Genomic DNA, 19,815 nt, shown 5'->3' with positions numbered 1-19,815 from the left:
TTTTGAATATCACTACATTAAAAAATGTGGAAATTGCTTGACTAAATAGATTGGATGCATGCATGGTGATTTTACTGTAGCCTATGTGGCTGACCCAGGGCCACATAAATCCAAGAATAGGGGTAGCATTAATCTCACCATCGCTGTTTTTAATAATGAGAAAGTAGGCTACTTCAAGCTCCTTGTATTGCTCAAAATTGCAGGAGTAACATGGTAAACAAAATGTATTTGACATGTTTCATTACCAGATCATATTACATAGCCACTAACTTTGGGTGTTGCGCAATAATCCATCCAACACAATTTCACACAGTAGACAGTGTACAATCCCAGGCACAGAAACATGAACTCATTACTTTAAGGCTTTCTCTGTTAAATGAGAAGGTGACCCGGCAGTAAATCAAGCAAACAGACGATCAACATCAAGTCGCTAGGGATATCGCTAGCGTAACTAATGAGACTCCAAAATATTCTTGACATTACTCCTGAACACCTTTTTTCCAGCACTTGGGAAGTTGTTGCATCGCATCACAACAGCTGTTCGTCACTTGACTGTCATTCGGGAAATTCCTTCCTGGATCAGATGTGAAATTGTGAAATTTATTGTCAATCAGTGTTGCTTCCTAAGTGGACAGTTTGATTTCACAGAAGTGTGATTGACTTGGAGTTACATTGTGTTGTTTAAGTGTTCCCTTTATTTTTTTTTGAGCAGTGTATTTTATGTCACATGATTTTGGACAAATCCATCAAGGCACCAACCAAGATAAAGGGTTAAACATAGGTTTTAAATCAACTCGTGAATTTGATTGAATATAGCTATGAACCCTGCTTATATCTTCAAAAAAATGGCAGCTTATTATTAATGACATATCAACAGCTGTTACAAGTTGTCCAGTGTAAGAAATCCTCAGTGGTACTCTAGTTTATAGAAAGACCCTTCTGCGGGACAGTATGCCGCCACCACACACACCCTGGGCAGTATGGCTTTCAGTATAAGATACCCAGAAACGGCCTGTCCGATTCAAATCCCTGATCTCGTCAAAATAAACTTCCTGGGATTTTTGGCTAGTACCACTGCCGTTAGTTAATACAACGCTGTCCCATTGGCATTACACCCAAGTCATAGACCGTTTTCTCTGCTACCGCATGGCAAGCAGAACCGGAGCGCCAAATCTAGGACCAAAAGGCTCCTCAACAGCTTCTACCCCCAAGCCATTAGACAATTTATAAAAATCGCCACCGGACAATTTACATTGACCCCCCTCCAACTTGCTGTTTGTTTGTTACCTATGCATAGTCACTTCACCCCCACCTACATGTACAGAATACCTCAACTAGCCTGTACACATGCACACTGACTCGGTACCGGTGCCCTCTGTATATAGGCTCATTATTTTTATTGTGTTACTTTTTATTTTAGCCTACTTGGTAAATATTTTCTTCATCTTGAACTGCACTGTTGGTTAAGGGCTTGTACAGTTGAAGTCGGAAGTTTACATACACTTAGGTCGAAGTCATTAAAACTCGTTTTTCCACCACTCCACAAATTTCTTGTTAACAAACTATAGTTTTGGCAAGTCGGTTAGGACATCTACATTGTGCATGACACAAGTAATTTTTCAAACAATTGTTTACAGACAGATTATTCCACTTATAATTCACTGTATCACAATTCCAGTGGGTCAGAAGTTTACATACACTAAATTGACTGTGCCTTTAAACAGCTTGGAAAATTGAAGAAAATGATGTCAATACTTTAGAAGCTTCTGATAGGCTAATTGACATCATTTGAGTCAATTGGAGGTGTACCTGTGGATGTATTTCAAGGCCTACCTTCAAACTCAGTGCCTCTTTGCTTGACATCATGGGAAAATCAAAAGAAATCAGCCAAGACCTCAGAAAACAGTTGTAGACCTCCACAAGTCTGGTTCATCCTTGGACGCATGAAGGTACCACGTTCATCTGTACAAACAATAGTATGCAAGTTTAAACACTACGGGACCACGCAGCCATCATACCACTCATGAAGGAGACGTGTTCTGTCTCCTAGAGATGAACGTACTTTTGGTGCGAAATGTGCAAATCAATCCCAGAACAACAGCAAAGGACCTTCTGAAGATGCTGAGGAAACAGGTACAAACGTATCCATATACACAGTAAAACGATTCTTATATCGACGTAACCTGAAAGGCCGCTCAGCAAGGAAGAAGCCACTACTCCAAAACCGCAATAAAAAAGCTAGACTACTTTTTGGAGAAATGTCCTCTGGTCTGATGAAATAAAAATAGAACCGGTTGGCCAGAATGACCATTGTTATATTTGGAGGAATAAAGGGGAGGCTTGCAAGCCGAAGAACACCATCCCCCCAAAATGAAATTGTAGATCTATAACTATGTAAACTTTTCATTTCAGTTAATTTGAAGCACGGGGGTGGCAGCACCATGTTGTGGGGGTGCTTTGCTGCAGGAAGGACTGGTGCACTTCACAAAATAGATGGCATCATGAGGAAGGACGTGGATATATTGAAGCAACATCTCAAGACATCAGTCAGGAAGTTAAAGCTTGGTCGCAAATGGGTATTCCAAATGAACAATGACCCCAAGCATACTCCCAAAGTTGTGGCAAAATGGTTTAAGGACAACAAAGTCAAGGTATTGGAGTGGCCATCACAAAGCCCTGACCTCAAACCTATAGAAAATGTGTAGGCAGAACTGAAAAAGCTTGTGCGAGCAAGGAGGCCTACAAACCTAACCAGCTCTGTCAGGAGGAATGGGCCAAAATTCACCCAACTTATTGTGCGAAGCTTGTGGAAGGCTACCTGAAACGTTTGACCCAATTAAACAATTTAAAAGGCAATGCTACCAAATACTAATTGAGTGGATGTAAACTTCTGACCCACTGAGAATGTGATGAAAGAAATAAAAGCTGAAATCATTGTCTATTATTCTGACATTTCACATACTTAAAATAAAGTGGTGATCCAAACTGACCTAAGACAGGGAATTTTTACTAGGATTAAATGTCAGGAATCGTGAAAAAATTAGTTTAAATGTATTTGGCTAAGGTGCATGTAAACTTCCGACTTCAACTGTAAGTAAGCATTTCATGGTAAAGTCTACACTTGTTGTATTCGGCACATGTGGCAAATAAAGATTGATTTGAATACAACTCTGTCCCATTGACATCAAGACATCTCTGGTTCACTTTAGTCTGAGTTGTTTAGATAAAGGCTTGTTGGATCGCTGGGTCTTAGAACCTCTGGTTTCTAGTGTCCCACAACCCACTGGGGCTGTTCCTTCACGGCAACGATCAGATAATTCGCTGTCGCACCGCCCCCTCATCACTCCGCCTTCCGCCTGTCATTGCACTGTTGCCTGGCAACAGAGCAGAGAATTCTGGCGGGAAACAGAACATTATGAATTTCAGTTTGGAATTTCATTTCCCATCATTCCAATTCTGCTTCCTCTCCCCATCCCCCCTCCTCATCCTTTCAGACTCACCTGTCATTTCAGTGGCACTGGTCTGGCTTTGGCATGAGTCTGGGGAAGCTGGGCTGAGGGCTGGGGCCTTGCTACTAGCCTCCCCAGCGGCAGGGTTAGCATTAGCAATATGGCTAACTTTAGCAATAGGGTTATCATTAGCTTTAGCATCAAGGCTAGCATTTGCATTGGTGGTTTTGTCACTAGCATTGAAGGTAGCTGCGGTGCTCCTCTTTCCATCCGTGACATCAGTCTTCACCAGACATAGCATCTGAAGCAGTCCCATGGCGTCAAAGTCCTCCCCCTCACACATCCCCCTCCTCCTCAACAACTCCAACACCTACAACACAGAGCTATACAGTTACACACAGAAACAGGTTTTGCAGTGCCTTCAAATCCTCCAAAAGTTACACAGCTGCACCATTTAGAGCATATTGAATGGCTGCATCACTGCTTGGTATGGCAACTGCACTGGGGCCAAGCTCCCTGCCATCCAGGACCCCTATATCAGGCGGTGTTAAAGGAAGGCCCGGAAAATTGTTAAAGTCTCCAGCCACCCAAGTCATAGACTGTTCTCTGCTTCCACGCAGCAGTACTGGAGCAACCAGTCTGACACCAACAGGCTCCTGAACAGCTTTTATCCCCAGGCCATAAGACTGCTAAGTAGCTAACAAAATGGCTACACAGACGTTCTATTTTTGCACTAACTCTATGCACCCTACACACTCTCAAGACACACAATTAATTTGCTCTCTCACACACATTCTTACTGATTCTACACACACTCACATAACAATCATATGCACTGCTGCTACTCTTTATCCTGATGCCTAGTCACCTTACCCCTATACATATCTACCCCTACCACACTAGTATCCCTGAACATTGTAAATATGGTGTTGGCACTGACCTTGGAACTGACGTTGTATATAGCTTACTTACTTATTTCTAGTGTGTTTTTGTTCTCCTTGACTATTTTCTATAGTACTACTGATATTCATTATTGCAATGTTGGGAAAGATCAAGCAAGATAGGCATTTCACTGTACTTGTGCATGTAACAATAAAAACTTAACTCCACCTACAACACAGCACTATACACACACCTTCATGTACTTGTAGGACTTGAGCTCGCTGAGGTTTTCTTCCAGGAAGAGGAAGTAGAGCGTCAGGTCATCCCATTGGCCCTGCGGGAGGGGCAGAACACTGATGGTGGGCAGTGATTGGTAGGACTTCAGGAAATGGGTGTGTGATTGAAAGAAGGGGCGCAGAGCGGAGTATATCACCACGGGAACCAGCATGGCGTACACCAGCAGGTTAACAAAGCTGAAATCACAATCCAGTAAACTTTATTTAAAAAGGGAACAACAAAAATGACTGGCTAAAAGATAAAAAGGGGGTGTAAAAACCTTAGCAAAGTGAATACTCCCACAGCAACCAGCTTGCACTGTAATTGGTCGGGGATTGAGGTGTCATTGGCCAAGAGTCCGGTGCGCAGGGAACAGCCGAACTGTGGGGAGGATCACAATGTAGAACCAATAAGTCAGCCAGATAACTCACAGCACAAGATCAATAAGTTAGGGTCAGTTATGACTAGACCCACTTGGTCAGTGGGTCAGGGTTAGTTACCTGGTCAGTAAGGGAGGCGAGGCGGAGGTAGTAGCCCAGGTAGACACAGGCCAGAAGCAAGGTGAGCAGGTTGAGGCCTCGACACAGCAGGTAGCGCCACAACACCACAACACTCCTCCTCTTGGTCAGCAGATACTGCTCCACCACCGGGTACATGAAACAGCCCTCAGTAGGGTCAAACGCAACACTGGAGGGAGAGAGAGAGTTAGCAGTGGTGGAGGACAGACCCATAGTAATGGCTGGAATGGATGAATGGAACAGTATCAAACACTTCAAACTTTCTCCATGTGTTTGACTACGTTTCATTAATTCCATTCCAGCCATTCAGTCTGTTTCTTCTGTTCGGTGCCTAATGAATACAGCCTAGTTAGCCTACCTGTCTGTGTGTTCCCCAGCAGTGGCCATGCGTTTAGCCAGAGTGACAGCACGGTTGTAGCAGCGGTCGAGCTCTTCTATGATGAAGCTAAGGTCTGACTGAAGCAGAGGAGAGGCAGAGAAACGCCAGAACACCGCTGGACTATACATAATTACTGCTACCAACAGCAGGATATAGGGGAAAAACTGAGAGAGCGGGGGAAGGGAGAGAGAAAGGAGGGTGGACAAAGGGCGAGAGGAAGGAGAAGAGGAGAAAGGTTAAGTGTTAGTTCCCTGTGTGTGTCCTTGTGTAGCCATAAGTGTATGTCTGTGTTTGTGTTACCTTGTGCAGCCATAAGGGTAGTGTGTGAGTGTGTAGGGCTGCCCAGCAGTAGGAGTCTACATATATGCCCTGACGCCAGGAAAAGTTAGCTGGAGGGAAACAGCTGATCTGAACACCTGGGAGACAGACAGAAAACAAACACACTGAATAATCACTAAATGATACCATCATAATTGATAATTTAGTGATTAATTAATACACACAAGTAGCCTCCCCCACACCCGTGACCTACTCACCCACAGAGACCTCCTGGGCGAAGGCTAGAGAAATAAGGAGGAGAGGGAGTCCCACCGCCACGCAGGTCACCATCTTGTCCAAGGCTAGCTCAGTGCGCACGGCGCGGTACCTTGCCTGACCCGGCTCCTTCAGGAGGAAATCGCTGAACACATACTCTGTAGCGACGTGGGCGATAGCCATCTCTGGCTCTGTTGTCTACTTCGCAGAGATCGACCCACTGTTACTTTTCTAAACTAGTTTACCCTCGTCCCTCGCGAGCTCGAAATGACAACACTGCAGTTGAAACTGAAAGACGCACAATTGAAATGTTGACAACAGCTAGCTAAGCCACCGGTAAAATTAATGTAACTAGTGTGGCACGTGTACTGTACGCTTGACCCAACTACATAAATCAAGCCATGCTGTGAATTTACCTAGCTAAATAAACTTTCTGGTTGAAATTAGCTACCTGTGCTGTAAAATCTTTGGCGGTGCACTACAAAGCAACTGCTGTGAACCAATTTAAATGCTAGAGTTGTATATCCTTTCTGGGAGGGGGTAGGGCCGTCGCGTAGATTGTGTATATAAGACGTCCCAAAGATTCCGGATATAAGGTATACTTAAATGCAACGCTTAGCCCCGCCCCCCAAAATGTCCCAGTGTGCCTTGCCTTTTGGATTGAATTGTAGAGTTTACCACCCATGACTGTATTTGTTAGTAATTGAGATATACTTGTTGAATTCGTCAATTTCCTCTACTGTGGTCTTAAGTGAATTCCGGGGTGAGTTAGTTTACAGGTAACATAAGGCTTGTACCTCGGTTAAAGAGAAGTGGGAGGAAACTACCTAGCCAATTACACTGGAACAAACATTTTTGTGGTTCAAAAATTCAATGATTGGATTAGTTTAGAAAAAAATATATATATATTTGTGTAGCATAACATTTAATCAATCACTCACTCAGTGTACATGCAAAACAGATATTATTATTTTTTATTTTTTTAAATCAACCTGCAGTAGAGCATGCTGAGAAAAAAGTTAATATATCATATATTTGTAGTTGTAATTGGTGTGACTTCTCATTTAGTTTTGAGTCCATACCACAAACATTTAGGTAATAATGACTTTTAATTGACTTTGAGTGGAACTTACTAGTTTTTTTTTTTTTTTTATGCCTTGGAGTTTATAGTGTAGTCCCTTGCTTTCTTTATTATTTCCATTTTTCCCAAATGTCTTTCACTGTGTCACCTGAATCACTCGCAAAAGTCAACAGGACACTGCAGTTGCACTGACTTAAACGTAATAAACGGTTCCATCCTCTCTGCATGCACTGTAGCTACTGTACATGTTATTGTGTCTGGCGAGAGCTGTGCTCTTACCTGAGGCCTGAGGGAGAGAGCGTGAGGGGTCCTGAGAATACAAAACATGCTCTTTCCATAACATAGACTGACCATGTGAAAGCTATGATCCCTTATTGATGTCACTTGTTAAATCCACTTCAGTCAGGTGATAGGAAGGAGACAGTGCCATTCAGAGGGTAAATGGGCAGTTGAAGTCGGAAGTTTACATACGGAAGTCAAATACATTTAAACTCATTTTTTCACAATTCCTTACATTTAATCCATGTAAAAATTCCCTGTCTTAGGTCAGTTGGGATCACCACCTTCTTTTAAGAATGTGAAATGTCAATAATAGTAGAGAGAATGATTTATTTCAGATTTTATTTCTCTCATCACATTCTCAGTGGGTCAGAAGTTTACATCCACTCAATTAGTATTTGGTAGCATTGCCTTTCAATTGTTTAGCTTGGGTCAAATCTTGTTTCGAGTAGACTTGGCCAATTCCTCCTGACAGAGCTGGTGTAACGGAGTTGGGTTTCTAGGCCTCCTTGCTCGCACACGCTTTCTCAGTTCTGCCCACAGATTTTCTATAGGATTGAGGTCAGGGCTTTGTGATGGCTACTCCAATAGCGTGACTTTGTTGTCCTTAAGCCATTTTTCCACAACTTTGGGAGTATGCTTGGGGTCATTGTCCATTTGGAAGACCCATTTGCAACCAAGCGTTAACTTCCTGACTGATGTCTTGAGATGTTGCTTCAATATATCCACGTAATTTTCCTCCCTCATGATGCCATCTATTTTGTGAAGTGCACCAGTCCCTCCTGCAGAAAAGTACCCCCACAACATCATGCTGCCACCCCCGTGGTTCATGGTTGGGATTGTGTTCTTCGGCTTGCAAGCCTCCCCCTTTATCCTCCAAACATAACGATGGCCATTATGGCCAAACAGTTCTATTTTTGTTTCATCAGACCAGAGGATATTTCTCCAAAAAGTCTGATCTTTGTCCCTGTGTGCAGTTACAAACCGTAGTCTGGCTTTTTTATGTCGATTTTGGAGCAGTGGCTTCTTCCTTGCTGAGCGGCCTTTCAGGTTATGTTGATATAGGACTCGTTTTACTTTGGATATAGATACTTTTGTACCTGTTTCCTCCAACATCTTCACAGGGTCCTTTGCTGTTGTTCTGGGATTGATTTGCACTTTTCGCACCAAAGTATGTTCATCTCTAGGAGACAGAACGCATCTCCTTCCTGAGCAGTATGGCGGCTGCATGGTCCCATGGTGTTTATACTCGCATACTATTGTTTGCACAGATGAATGTGGTACTTTCAGGCGTTTGGAAATTGCTCCCAAGGATGAGCCAGACTTGTGGAGGTCTACAATTTTCTTTTCTGAGGTCTTGGATGATTTCTTTTGATTTTCCCATGATGTCAAGCAAAGAGGCACTGAGTTCGAAGGTAGACCTTGAAATACATCCACAGGTACACCTCCAATTGACTCAAATTATCAGAAGCTTTAGAAGCTCATCAGAAGCTTCTGAAGCCATGACATAATTTTCTGAAATTTTCCAAGCTGTTTAAAGGCACAGTCAACTTAGTGTATGTAAACTTCTGACCCACTGGAATTGTGATACCGTGAATTATAAGTGAAATAATCTGTCTGTAAACAATTGTTGGAAAAATTACGTGTCATGCACAAGGTAGATATCCTAACAGACTTGCCAAAACTGTAGTTTGTTAACAAGACATTTGTGGAGTGGTTGAAAAACAAGTTTTAATGACTACAACCTAAGTGTATGTAAACTTCCGATGTCAATTGTAAGTGCCTTTTAACAGGTATGGTAGTAGGCAAGGGTGTGCCGAGTAGTTGGACAAAATTAGTATTGTAACGGATATGGGAAATTTCCTGGATATGATTATGATCCGAGTATTTTTTGTAATTATCCGTGATCGGGGAAAAAAAACGTTATTTTCGGGGGCAAACAAGCATCTATCTCATGTCAGTCAGTCACAGAGTTTCTAAACCATAATGTACTGTCTTTTAGTCAGTCATGTAGAGGTTCTACGTGATCTAAATAACTAAACTGGCTAGCTTGCTTGTGTGTATGTAAAGAGAAGGGCGGGCTGTACATTGATCCTGCTGCTATGATTGGATTCAATGAAACTGTATTGTTCTGTTCACCCACTTCATTATTTCACTCGATCACTTTTCCTCATGTTTTCAGTCTGATCATTTAGATTGCTGCTGCCTGCTACTATGTTAAATCACATGGTTAGGACGTTTGCTTTCAAGCTATCAATGTGCATAATATCTAACAAGCGGGGCAAGGGTAGGGAAAAATATGAAACGCATTCTGATTTGGGTGCCCGCTACAATTGAGGACACAGACACACACCTCCTAAACTGCTCCTAATCTGCAGTAAAAATGTGCAGAGAGGTATTTTGCCAACATCTATACTGAACAACATATAAACGCAACATGCAATAATTTCAACAATTTTACTGAGTTACAGTTCATATAAGGAAATCAGTCAGTTTAAACAAATTCATTAGGCCCTAATCTCTGGACCCATGGCTGTGCCTAGGAGGGCATAGGCTGATCCACTAGGGGGGCCGGGCCCAGCCAAGCGGAATGAGTTTATCCACACAAAAGGGTTTTATTACAGACAGAAATACTCCTCAACTTCATCAACTGGTCTCAGATAATCCGGTCAAATTCTCTAAAATGACATTGGAGGCAGCTTATGGTAGAGAAATTAACATAAAATTATCTGGTAACAGCTCTGGGGGACATTCCTGCAGTCAGCATGCCAATTGCACGTTCACTCAAAACTTGAGACATATGTGGCATTGTGTAACAAAACTGAACATTTTCAAGTAGCCTTTTATTGTCCCCAGCACAAGGTGCACCTGTGTAATGATCATGCTGTTTAATCAGCTTCTTGATATCCCGCACCTGTCAGGTGGATGGATTATCTTGGCAAAGGAGATGTAGACATGGATGTAAACAGCTTTGTGCACAACATTTGAGAGAAATAATTGAGGCTGTTCTGTAGGAAAAAGGGGGTGGTGCAACTCAATATTAGGAAGGTCAAATCAAATCGTATTAGTCACATGCGCCGAATACAACAGGTGTAGTAGACCTTACAGTGAAATGCTTACTTACAAACCCCTAACCAACAATGCACTTAAAATATATATATATGAATAAGAATAAGAAATAAAAGTAACAAGTAATTAAAGAGCAGCAGTAAAATAACAATAGTGAGACTATACACAGGGGGGTACCGGTACAGAGTCAATGTGCGGGGGCACCGGTTAGTTGAGGTAATATGTACATGTAGGTACAGTTATCAAAGTGACTATGCATAGATGATAGCAGAGAGTAGCAGCGGTGTAAAAGGGATGGGGGGGGGGGGGGAATGCAAATAGTCTGGGTAGCCATTTTGTGCTCCAAATGTTTGGTATACTCAGTGTATATTATATATGCCACTTGGCTGACGCTTTTATCCAAAGCAACTTACAGTCATGTGTGCATACATTTTACATAAGGGTGGTCCTACGAATCGAACCCACTATCCTGGCGTTGCAAGCACCATGCTCTTAGCCTGACGATTCACACAAAATTCTTCTGCTGCTCTGTCGTTCGCTGCATACTTTTTAGTCTGAGACTGCCATCATTGAAGTTGTGCGTGGTGACTAGGGGCGTTGTACAAAACAAAGTCATCAGCGATTGGATCGTCTCTAACCAATCAGAGTATCAAAGCCAAGGACACATTTTGAAACCTGCGTGTTACCAGAGACACTGCATATAGTGTCAAGACGCTTGTGTCTCTGCCCTAACAATAGGATTCGTTGTCCACAGAGTGGACCGGCGGGCTGTCAAGCTCCCGCCTATTCCTCTCTTTGGATTGGTGGATACATCTCGCTATTTGAATACTTTTATAAATATTCGATGAGGGGTATTGACGTCAAACAACTGTATTCAATGGCAAGTGAGATGCTATGCTAGCCTCGTGAATATGCATAGACGTCTCGAATATCAACAGGGACAACACTGAAATAAAATATTTTTTATCAAAAGTTGCCGGGATGTCACGTGCATCACACTTATATCAGTACACTCGTAACAACCTAAGCATTACAAAACTTATATTAGATCAAATAAGCCTCGCGTATCAAAATAGCTATTCATTTTTATCTTGACTAAAAGTCTGCAAAACAAAGGAGTTGATTGTTGACTTCAGAAAGCAGAGGAGGGAACATGCCCCATCCACATCAATGGGACTGCAGTAGAGAGAGTCACGAGTTTTGAGTTCCTCAGCGTTCACATTACAGAGGACTTGTCAAGGACCAACAACATCACCACTCTTGTCAAGAGGGCGCAACAGCGTCTCTACTTCCTTACTTAAAGAAATTCGGAATGCCGTCCCGGGTCCTCTCCAAATACTACGGCTGCACCATCGAGTGTCCTGACGGGTTGCATCACGGCCTGGTATGGGAATTGCTCCGTTCATGACCGCAAGGCCCTCCAGCAGGCGGTGAAGACGGTCCATTACATCGCAGGGACCATGCTCCCACCCATCCAGGACTTCTACTTGTACATCTATGGTACCTGTTCTCTCCCTAACCATCGGGCAGACGGTATCGAAGCATGAGGTCTGATACCAACAGGCTCAGAGACAGTTTCTAGCTACTAAATTTTTTTATTGAACTGGACTGACCAGCTGCTCTGATTCTCCACACCTTAGCACACATGCTCTCACTCATACACACAGACATACACACATATACATTCAGGCTACACACATATCACAACTGCTTCTACCAGACCCTTAGCCTCAGTTTATAGATTGCCCCCCTTCCCCAATACACGTGTAAATATTGAACTGTAAATTGTGCCTTCCAGTATTACACGTATGTTAAAATATGTAATCTATTCTACTGAGCAATTTACTTTATTTTCATATTCTAGTTAGCGGTGGTGCGCGCTAATAGCGTTTCAATCGGTTACGTCACTCGCTTTGAGACCTTGAAGTAGTGGTACCCATCGCTCCACAAAGGCCGCGGCCCTTGCAGAGCAAGGGGAACCACTACTTCAAGGTCTCAAAGCGAGTGATGTAACCGATTGAAACGCTATTAGCGTGCACCACCGCTAACTAGCTAGCCATTTCACATCCGTTACACTTAGCTTTTATTATTTCTTATTGTTGTTGCATTGTCGAGAAAATGACCTCCAAGTAAGCATTTGGTTGGACGACGTATACCATGCGTATCCCGTACGACAAAAAAACATGAAACTTTAAACTAAATTTGACACTCTCTCATTGCCCCCCATACAAAAACTCTTCGCTTGCTTAATAATTATTGATCTGCTTAACCTGGAGAGATTTTGGGCAGAGTATAAACCCACTCGCTTCGCCTTTTCCTCTCTGGTTTTACCCACATGTGTTCTGGCTCTGGCCCAGCCAATAGGTTTCTGGACCAATCAGACGGCGCCAAATGTGTTCGCATTCGGTGAAGAGTAGGGGGGATGCTCAGATCCAGTTTAATTACGAGGAAGAAACTAACATCCAAAGGGAGTGGTGTAGCGTTTGGCGGAGCAAGGAGTCTGGGTAGCCAGGCAACCATGCTCAACCTACAAACTGAGCAATAGAAGCCCCTCCCCCTCATCTCTCAGACCCCTCTCATAATTAATAATTTTTATAATAATGCATTTTTATTTTTACATTTTATTTGACCTTTATGGTTACATTTGTTGTATCCCAATTAGAGCTGGAATGATAAACCATAAATTACCGAAAACGACATTGCTTTGCTCTTATACCGAAGCGATTTGACTAATGTTCCTGTAGATTGTTCTAAAACCATGATTTGGTCAAAAGTAATAGCTTATGCATTATGTTGATTATTGCTATGAAAGTCTGCTCTGTGAGCGAGCTCCCTCTCCCAACTGTGCTCAGGGAGGAGGGAGAGATGCATTCTGATAAGCACAAGCATACGACAGTTGTCAAAATGCAACTGCGGGAAAAATACAATTTTCAAAGCAACTACTGTTGTACTAGTTAGTTACAGCGAGGAGAGTCACAAGCTGTCAATATATAATTTATTTATCATCTGTCAATATTGAGTTCATCGCACCACTTTACTAGTATGCCTAATGCTACATCTTGTAACAAGATAATATTTATAGTTAGCAATATAGCTAAGTGTTTAGAGTTCCCACTTCCTCAGAAAGGGCCCCATTACAACTTAGAAAATTGCAAATGTTTTAAGCACGACTTTCCTATGCACTTCTCAGTAGTTGGTATTTAGACTTACCTTATGAAGGTGCACAATGGGCTTGGCAGGCGTGGTTCCCTTGTGCGCGCTGAATAAATGTACTTCAACCGCTGAAAACCCTCCCACTTGCTGGCCAACAGATTTTCTCCTGGAGTTTTCATTCAATAGGGGGTTCAGTACATTTATCTTAAGTCATCCCATTAAATACGGTGTACCTTTAGTTAGAATTTTGTCGACAGACTCTGTAGAATATATCGAGAGAAAGGGTTCAGAATATTAGAGATCAATTAAAGAAAGACATCTAAATATATGCATATTCGTCTCCGTTTCAGCACCAATTAATACATTTAAAAAATACTCTGATCTTGTAAATTATTTAGGGTTAGAAAATGATTTATGAATCATAAAAAACATGGTTGGAGAGCCTTTATGCACAAAAGAAAATGGTGGTTTGATTAATTCTGAAATTTGCCACATTCAGTTCTTCAACCTATGGTAATGTTGGAAGATTACTGTGCACACAGCCAGTGTCACGCCCTGGCCTTATTATTCTTTGTTTTCTTTATTATTTTAGTTAGGTCAGGGTGTGACATGGGGAATGTTTATGTTTTTGTTGGTTTTGGGTGTTTATTTGGTAAAGGGGTTATGGGGTGGAGTATATGGTTTTGTGTTGAGTGTATATGTCTAGCGTTGTCTATGTTGGTTTGTTATCTAGGAGAGTCTATGGTTACCTGAATGAGTTCCCAATTAGAGACAGCTGATTTCGGTTGTCTCTGATTGGGAGCCTTATTTAGGGTAGCCATAGGCTCTCATTGGTTGTGGGTAATTGTCTATGTAAGAACGTTTGTAGCCTGTTATGTTTGTGCACAACGTTTGTAGCTTCACGGTCGTTTTGTTGTTTTGTTAAAGTGTTTTGTTCGTGTTCATCTTCGTGTTGTTATAATAAAAGAAGATGGCTTATTTTCCAAGTGCTGCATTTTGGTCCGTTAATCCGCCACACGATCGTGACAGAATTACCCACCATAGGACCAAGCGGCATGACCAGCGGCAACAGGAGCAATACAAGGATTTATGGACATGGGAGGAAATTTTAGACCGGGAGGTACCAGGAGAATATAACCGCCCCAAAGCTGAGCTGGAGGCAGCGAAAGCAGAGAGGCGGCGATATGAGGAGCTAGCTCGGAGGCAGGAAAAGGAACCTACAAAGGATCTGGGTTACACTACGTGGGAGGAGATCGACAGGTGGGCGATCAACCCAGGGAGAGTGCCGGAGCCCGCCTGGGATTCTCTGGCGCAGTGCGAGGAGGGATACCGGCGAATGGAGGCAGCACGACGAAGCGGTAGGAAGCCTGTGGGAAAACCCAAAAAATTTCTTTGGGGGGGGCTTAAAGGGAGAGTGGCGAAGTCAGGTAGGAAACCTGCGCCTACTCCCTGTAATTACCGTGGAGAGCGAGAGTACGGGCAGACACCGTGTTACGCAGTAGAGCGCACGGTGTCTCCTGTACGTGTGCATAGCCCGGTGCGGGTTATTCCACCTCCCCGCACTGGCAGGGCTAGATTGAGTATTGAGCCGGATGTCATGAAGCCGGCCCTACATATCTGGCCACCAGTGCGTCTCCTCGGGCCGGTTTACATGGCACCAGCCTTACGCATGGTGTCCCCGGTTCGCCTACATAGCCCGGTGCGGGTTATTCCACCTCCCCGCACTGGTCGGGCAACGGGGAGCATTCAACCAGGTAAGGTTGGTCAGGCTCAATGCTCAAGGGAGCCAATACGCCTGCACGGTCCGGTATTTCCGGCGCCACCTCCCCGCCCCAGTTCAGTGCCACCAGTGCCTACACCACGTAACAGGCTTCCAGTGTGTCTCCAGAGCCCTGTTCCTCCTCCACGCACTCGTCCTATGGTGCGTGTCTCCAGCCCGGTATCACCAATTCCGGCACCACGCACTAAGCCTTTTGTGCGTCTCCAGAGTCCTGTGCATCCTGTTGCTGCTCCCCGCATTAGCCCTGAGATGCGTGTCCCCAGCCCGGTGCCACCAGTCCCGGCACCACGCACCAGGCCTACAGTGCGCCTCAGCCGGCAGGAGTCTGCCGTCTGCACAGCGATGACTGAACTGCTCGTCTCCCCAGCGCCATCTGAGCCATCCGTCTCCCCAGCGCCATCTGAGCCATCCGTCTCCCCAGCGCCATCTGAGTCATCCGTCTCCCCAGCGCCATCTGAGCCATCCGTCTGCAATGAGCCTGCAAAGCCGCCCGTCTGCCATGAGCCTGCAAAGCCGCCCGTCTGCCATGAGCCCACTGAGCCGTCCGCCAGACAGGAGCCGCTAGAGCCGCCAGCCAGACAGGAGCCGCTAGAGCCGTCCGTCAGACAGGATCTGCCAGAGCCGCCAACCAGACAGGATCTGCCAGAGCCGCCAACCAGACAGGATCTGCCAGAGCCGCCAACCAGCCAGGAGCAGCCAGATCAGTCAGCCAGCCATGAGCAGCCAGATCCGTCAGCTAGCCATGAGCAGCCAGATCCGTCAGCTAGCCATGAGCAGCCAGATCCGTCAGCTAGCCATGAGCAGCCAGATCCGTCAGCTAGCCATGAGCAGCCAGATCCGTCAGCTAGCCATGAGCAGCCAGATCCGTCAGCTAGCCATGAGCAGCCAGATCCGTCAGCTAGCCATGAGCAGCCAGATCCGTCAGCTAGCCATGAGCAGCCAGATCCGTCAGCTAGCCATGAGCAGCCAGATCCGTCAGCCAGCCATGGGCCATCCCTCAGTCCGGAGCTGCAGTCCTTCAGTCCGGAGCTGCAGTCCCTCAGTCCGGAGCTGCCATTCTTCAGTCCGGAGCTGCCCCTTACCCTGGTGCTGCCCCTTACCCTGGTGCTGCCCCTTACCCTGGTGCTGCCCCTTACCCTGGTGCTGCCCCTTACCCTGGTGCTGCCCCTGACCCTGGTACTGCCCCTGACCCTGGTACTGTCCCTGACCCTAGTACTGCCCCCGACCCTGGTACTGCCTCTTACCCTGGTACTGCCCCTTAGTCCGGAACTGCCCCTGAATGCAATGGGGTTAAGGTGGAGGGGGGTCGTTTGGAGGAAGCCTAGGAGGTGGTTAGGTACTGTGGGGACTACGACCAGAGCCGGAGCCGCCACCGTGGAGGGGAGCCCACCCAGACCCTCCCTTAGACTGTGTATGGTGCGCCCGGAGTTCGCGCCTCAAGGGGGGGGTTATGTCACGCCCTGGCCTTATTATTCTTTGTTTTCTTTATTATTTTAGTTAGGTCAGGGTGTGACATGGGGAATGTTTATGTTTTTGTTGGTTTTGGGTGTTTATTTGGTAAAGGGGTTATGGGGTGGAGTATATGGTTTTGTGTTGAGTGTATATGTCTAGCGTTGTCTATGTTGGTTTGTTATCTAGGAGAGTCTATGGTTACCTGAATGAGTTCCCAATTAGAGACAGCTGATTTCGGTTGTCTCTGATTGGGAGCCTTATTTAGGGTAGCCATAGGCTCTCATTGGTTGTGGGTAATTGTCTATGTAAGAACGTTTGTAGCCTGTTATGTTTGTGCACAACGTTTGTAGCTTCACGGTCGTTTTGTTGTTTTGTTAAAGTGTTTTGTTCGTGTTCATCTTCGTGTTGTTATAATAAAAGAAGATGGCTTATTTTCCAAGTGCTGCATTTTGGTCCGTTAATCCGCCACACGATCGTGACAGCCAGGGCAACTAAGGAGTGGCTCCGTAAGAAGCATCTCAAGGTCCAGACCTGAACCCAATAGAAAATCTTTGGAGGGAGCTGAAAGTCCGTATTGCCCAGCGACAGCCCCGAAACCTGAAGGATCTGGAGAAGGTCTGTATGAAGGAGTGGGCCAAAATCCCTGCTGCCGTGTGTGCAAACCTGGTCAAGAACTACAGGAAACGTATGATCTCTGTAATTGCAAACAAAGGTTTCTGTACCAAATATTAAGTTCTGCTTTTCTGATGTATCAAATACTTATGTCATGCAATAAAATGCTAATTAATTACTTAAAAATCATACAATGTGATTTTCTGGATTTTTGTTTTAGATTCCGTCTCTCACATTTGAAGTGTACCTATGATAAAAATTACAGAACTCTACATGCTTTGTAAGTAGGAAAACCTGCAAAATCGGCAGTGTGTCAAATACTTGTTCTCCCCACTGTATAATTATAATAGGGAGAAGAGTGTACGATAGTAGGCTATATTGGCCCGGTTCCACAAGGGGGCTAAATGGGGCTTAGCCCCGTCAGTTCAAACTTTAGCACCCTCAGTTGTAGTTTTATGTCCCTAGCGCTGTGTCAGCACAATGGACAGGGTGCGCTGCGGTGTGTGTAAGGGGGCTGTGAATAGCCCCTGGGCAGTAAGGTATGACTTCTTTGTGTTTCCATAAGAAGCAGGAAACGCGTGCATACAACACAGCATAAGACTCAAGACTGCAGGGGTGACGGATACTGGCTTTAAGGTTACAGCCACCATGGTGCACAAAATCCTCATTCTTCTCGATCCTCCTAACAAATTACTCCAGGCAAAAGCAAAAGATCTTTACACTGGATTCAAAGTTGTCCGCATTCCATTGGAGTGCGTTGAGAAGCTGAAGCGTGACAGCGAGCTCGAAGCCATTTGGGCACAGTGCAGTCCCAATGGCACTGACGCACCACCACCAGCTCCAAGCAAATACGACGTTATGTACGTACTAATTTCCAGAAATACGTGGTGGACAGTACAGTAGGCCAGCAGGAGAGAGAAGAGACTGAGTGTAAAAGACTGTTCTTCGGCAGGTTGGATGTTGTCATAGTGAAATGTCGGAACGATTTAGCGAACGCAACAGTCAACAGGTGGAGGCCCTGTTTGCACTTGACCCAGAGATCCATAACTTTTTAGATGTGAAAAAGGTGAATGCACTGCTGGATCTAAGCTAAATAGAATTGGTGGAAGCTGTGTTTAGTGTCACTCTACAGTTTTTGCAGACTGAAATCACCCACTGTGGCTCCAATGAGGACAAATGGACCCCTCTTGATATCCTGCAATGATTCTCTGGGCCTCTCTCTGCTATCCTGACTGTGCTTACTGCACTGGAATATGGACTGACTTTTGGGGAGTCCACAGCTACGTTCAATAACAAATTTTCCACTTTGACAAACGTGTTCAGTCAGCACAGAAGAACCAGAGGAAAACTCAACTAATCCATCTGGCATTTGAGGGGGATCTTACAATAAGATTTCTGGAAGAATGGAATAATCGATTACTCAGGCCTATCCACAGAGCATCAAAGATGCTGCAACTCTTTTGAAAAGGTACGATTGAAAATGTCTAGCTGGTTGGTTTTTATCAAACACATTTGAGAGTGCCCATCCCTGCAAGTTATGTTCTGCATAATGGCACAGCATTTCATAAACTTTACTGTGAAAAAAATATGTTTATATGTTTAAGATTTGTCTCCAGCGATTATAATGTCAAATATTTGTTGTCATTTACAATTCACTTATCAAGTTGGATTTCATCTTTATTTAACTAGGCAAGTCAGTTAATTAAGACCAATTTGTTATTTACAATGACGGCCTACCGGGTAACAGCGGGTTACCTAAATGAATGATTTTTACCTTGTTAGCTCGGGGATTCGATCCAGCAACCTTTCGGTTGTTTGCTTAACGCTCTAACCACCAGGCTACCACATTTATCTAGCTCTTATCAATAGCTCCAATCAATAGCTCTTATTAAGTTATAAATTACAGTCCATGGAGAATGGTGTTATTTCTAACAGAAAAAAATGGACCCGCTAGGTTCGCAAGACCTTATTCATGGTTTCCTTGCGCGTGAAGGTGGTGGAATTATTAGGGAATTAAGTAAAGGTCAGAATACAGTATATCTGTAGACACACCTCAACCACACCTTCATTTATTCGATCTCATGCTTAAGTTCAAGGTCAGAATATGCATAGTGAGAAAAGTGCATTAAAAAGGAAATTATGTTCCATTCACGCGGTTAACTCAGGGCGGAATCGGGTCCATGGTCAATAATAGTTTATATCCTAGGCCAATATGCACAAAGATAATCATTCTGATCATTCTTGCACATCAAAGTATCAATCATGCATTCCCTGGATATGTTCGATGAAATAGCTTACTTTTTGACTCATAGGCTACCATCTCAGTTGTCTTACTTGGCACTGGGAAAAGA

The 19,815-nt window shown here is 44.3% G+C and overlaps 1 protein-coding gene across 1 annotated transcript; it reads right to left on the bottom strand.

Moving 5' to 3' along the window:
* Nucleotides 1-169: 169 nt before the first annotated feature.
* Nucleotides 170-7,902, bottom strand: LOC129832135 (pannexin-1-like). Its single transcript, XM_055895934.1, has 8 exons — nt 6,041-7,902; nt 5,805-5,920; nt 5,484-5,668; nt 5,108-5,294; nt 4,888-4,988; nt 4,585-4,804; nt 3,501-3,819; nt 170-3,395 (listed from the first exon to the last, which is right to left on the bottom strand). The coding sequence occupies exons 1-8, from the start codon at nt 6,219-6,221 to the stop codon at nt 3,310-3,312; spliced, it is 1,395 nt and encodes a 464-aa protein (XP_055751909.1). The 5' UTR covers nt 6,222-7,902; the 3' UTR covers nt 170-3,309.
* Between the last annotated feature and the right edge of the window lie 11,913 nt (nt 7,903-19,815).

The sequence above is a fragment of the Salvelinus fontinalis genome, chromosome 33 (genome assembly GCF_029448725.1).
Source record: "Salvelinus fontinalis isolate EN_2023a chromosome 33, ASM2944872v1, whole genome shotgun sequence".
NCBI classification, from domain to species: Eukaryota; Metazoa; Chordata; class Actinopteri; order Salmoniformes; family Salmonidae; genus Salvelinus; species Salvelinus fontinalis.
This window is presented reverse-complemented; position numbering and strand designations above follow the sequence as displayed.

Excerpts from the sequence above, each read along its gene's own strand:
- LOC129832135 (XM_055895934.1), bottom strand. The coding sequence starts at position 6,221 with ATGGCTATCGCCCACGTCGCTACAGAGTATGTGTTCAGCGATTTCCTC. Across the intron at positions 5,921-6,040 it reads CGCCCAGGAGGTCTCTGTGG|GTGTTCAGATCAGCTGTTTC; the intron begins GTGAGTAGGTCA and ends TCTGTCTCCCAG. Across the intron at positions 3,396-3,500 it reads CAGTGCCACTGAAATGACAG|AATTCTCTGCTCTGTTGCCA; the intron begins GTGAGTCTGAAA and ends GTTTCCCGCCAG.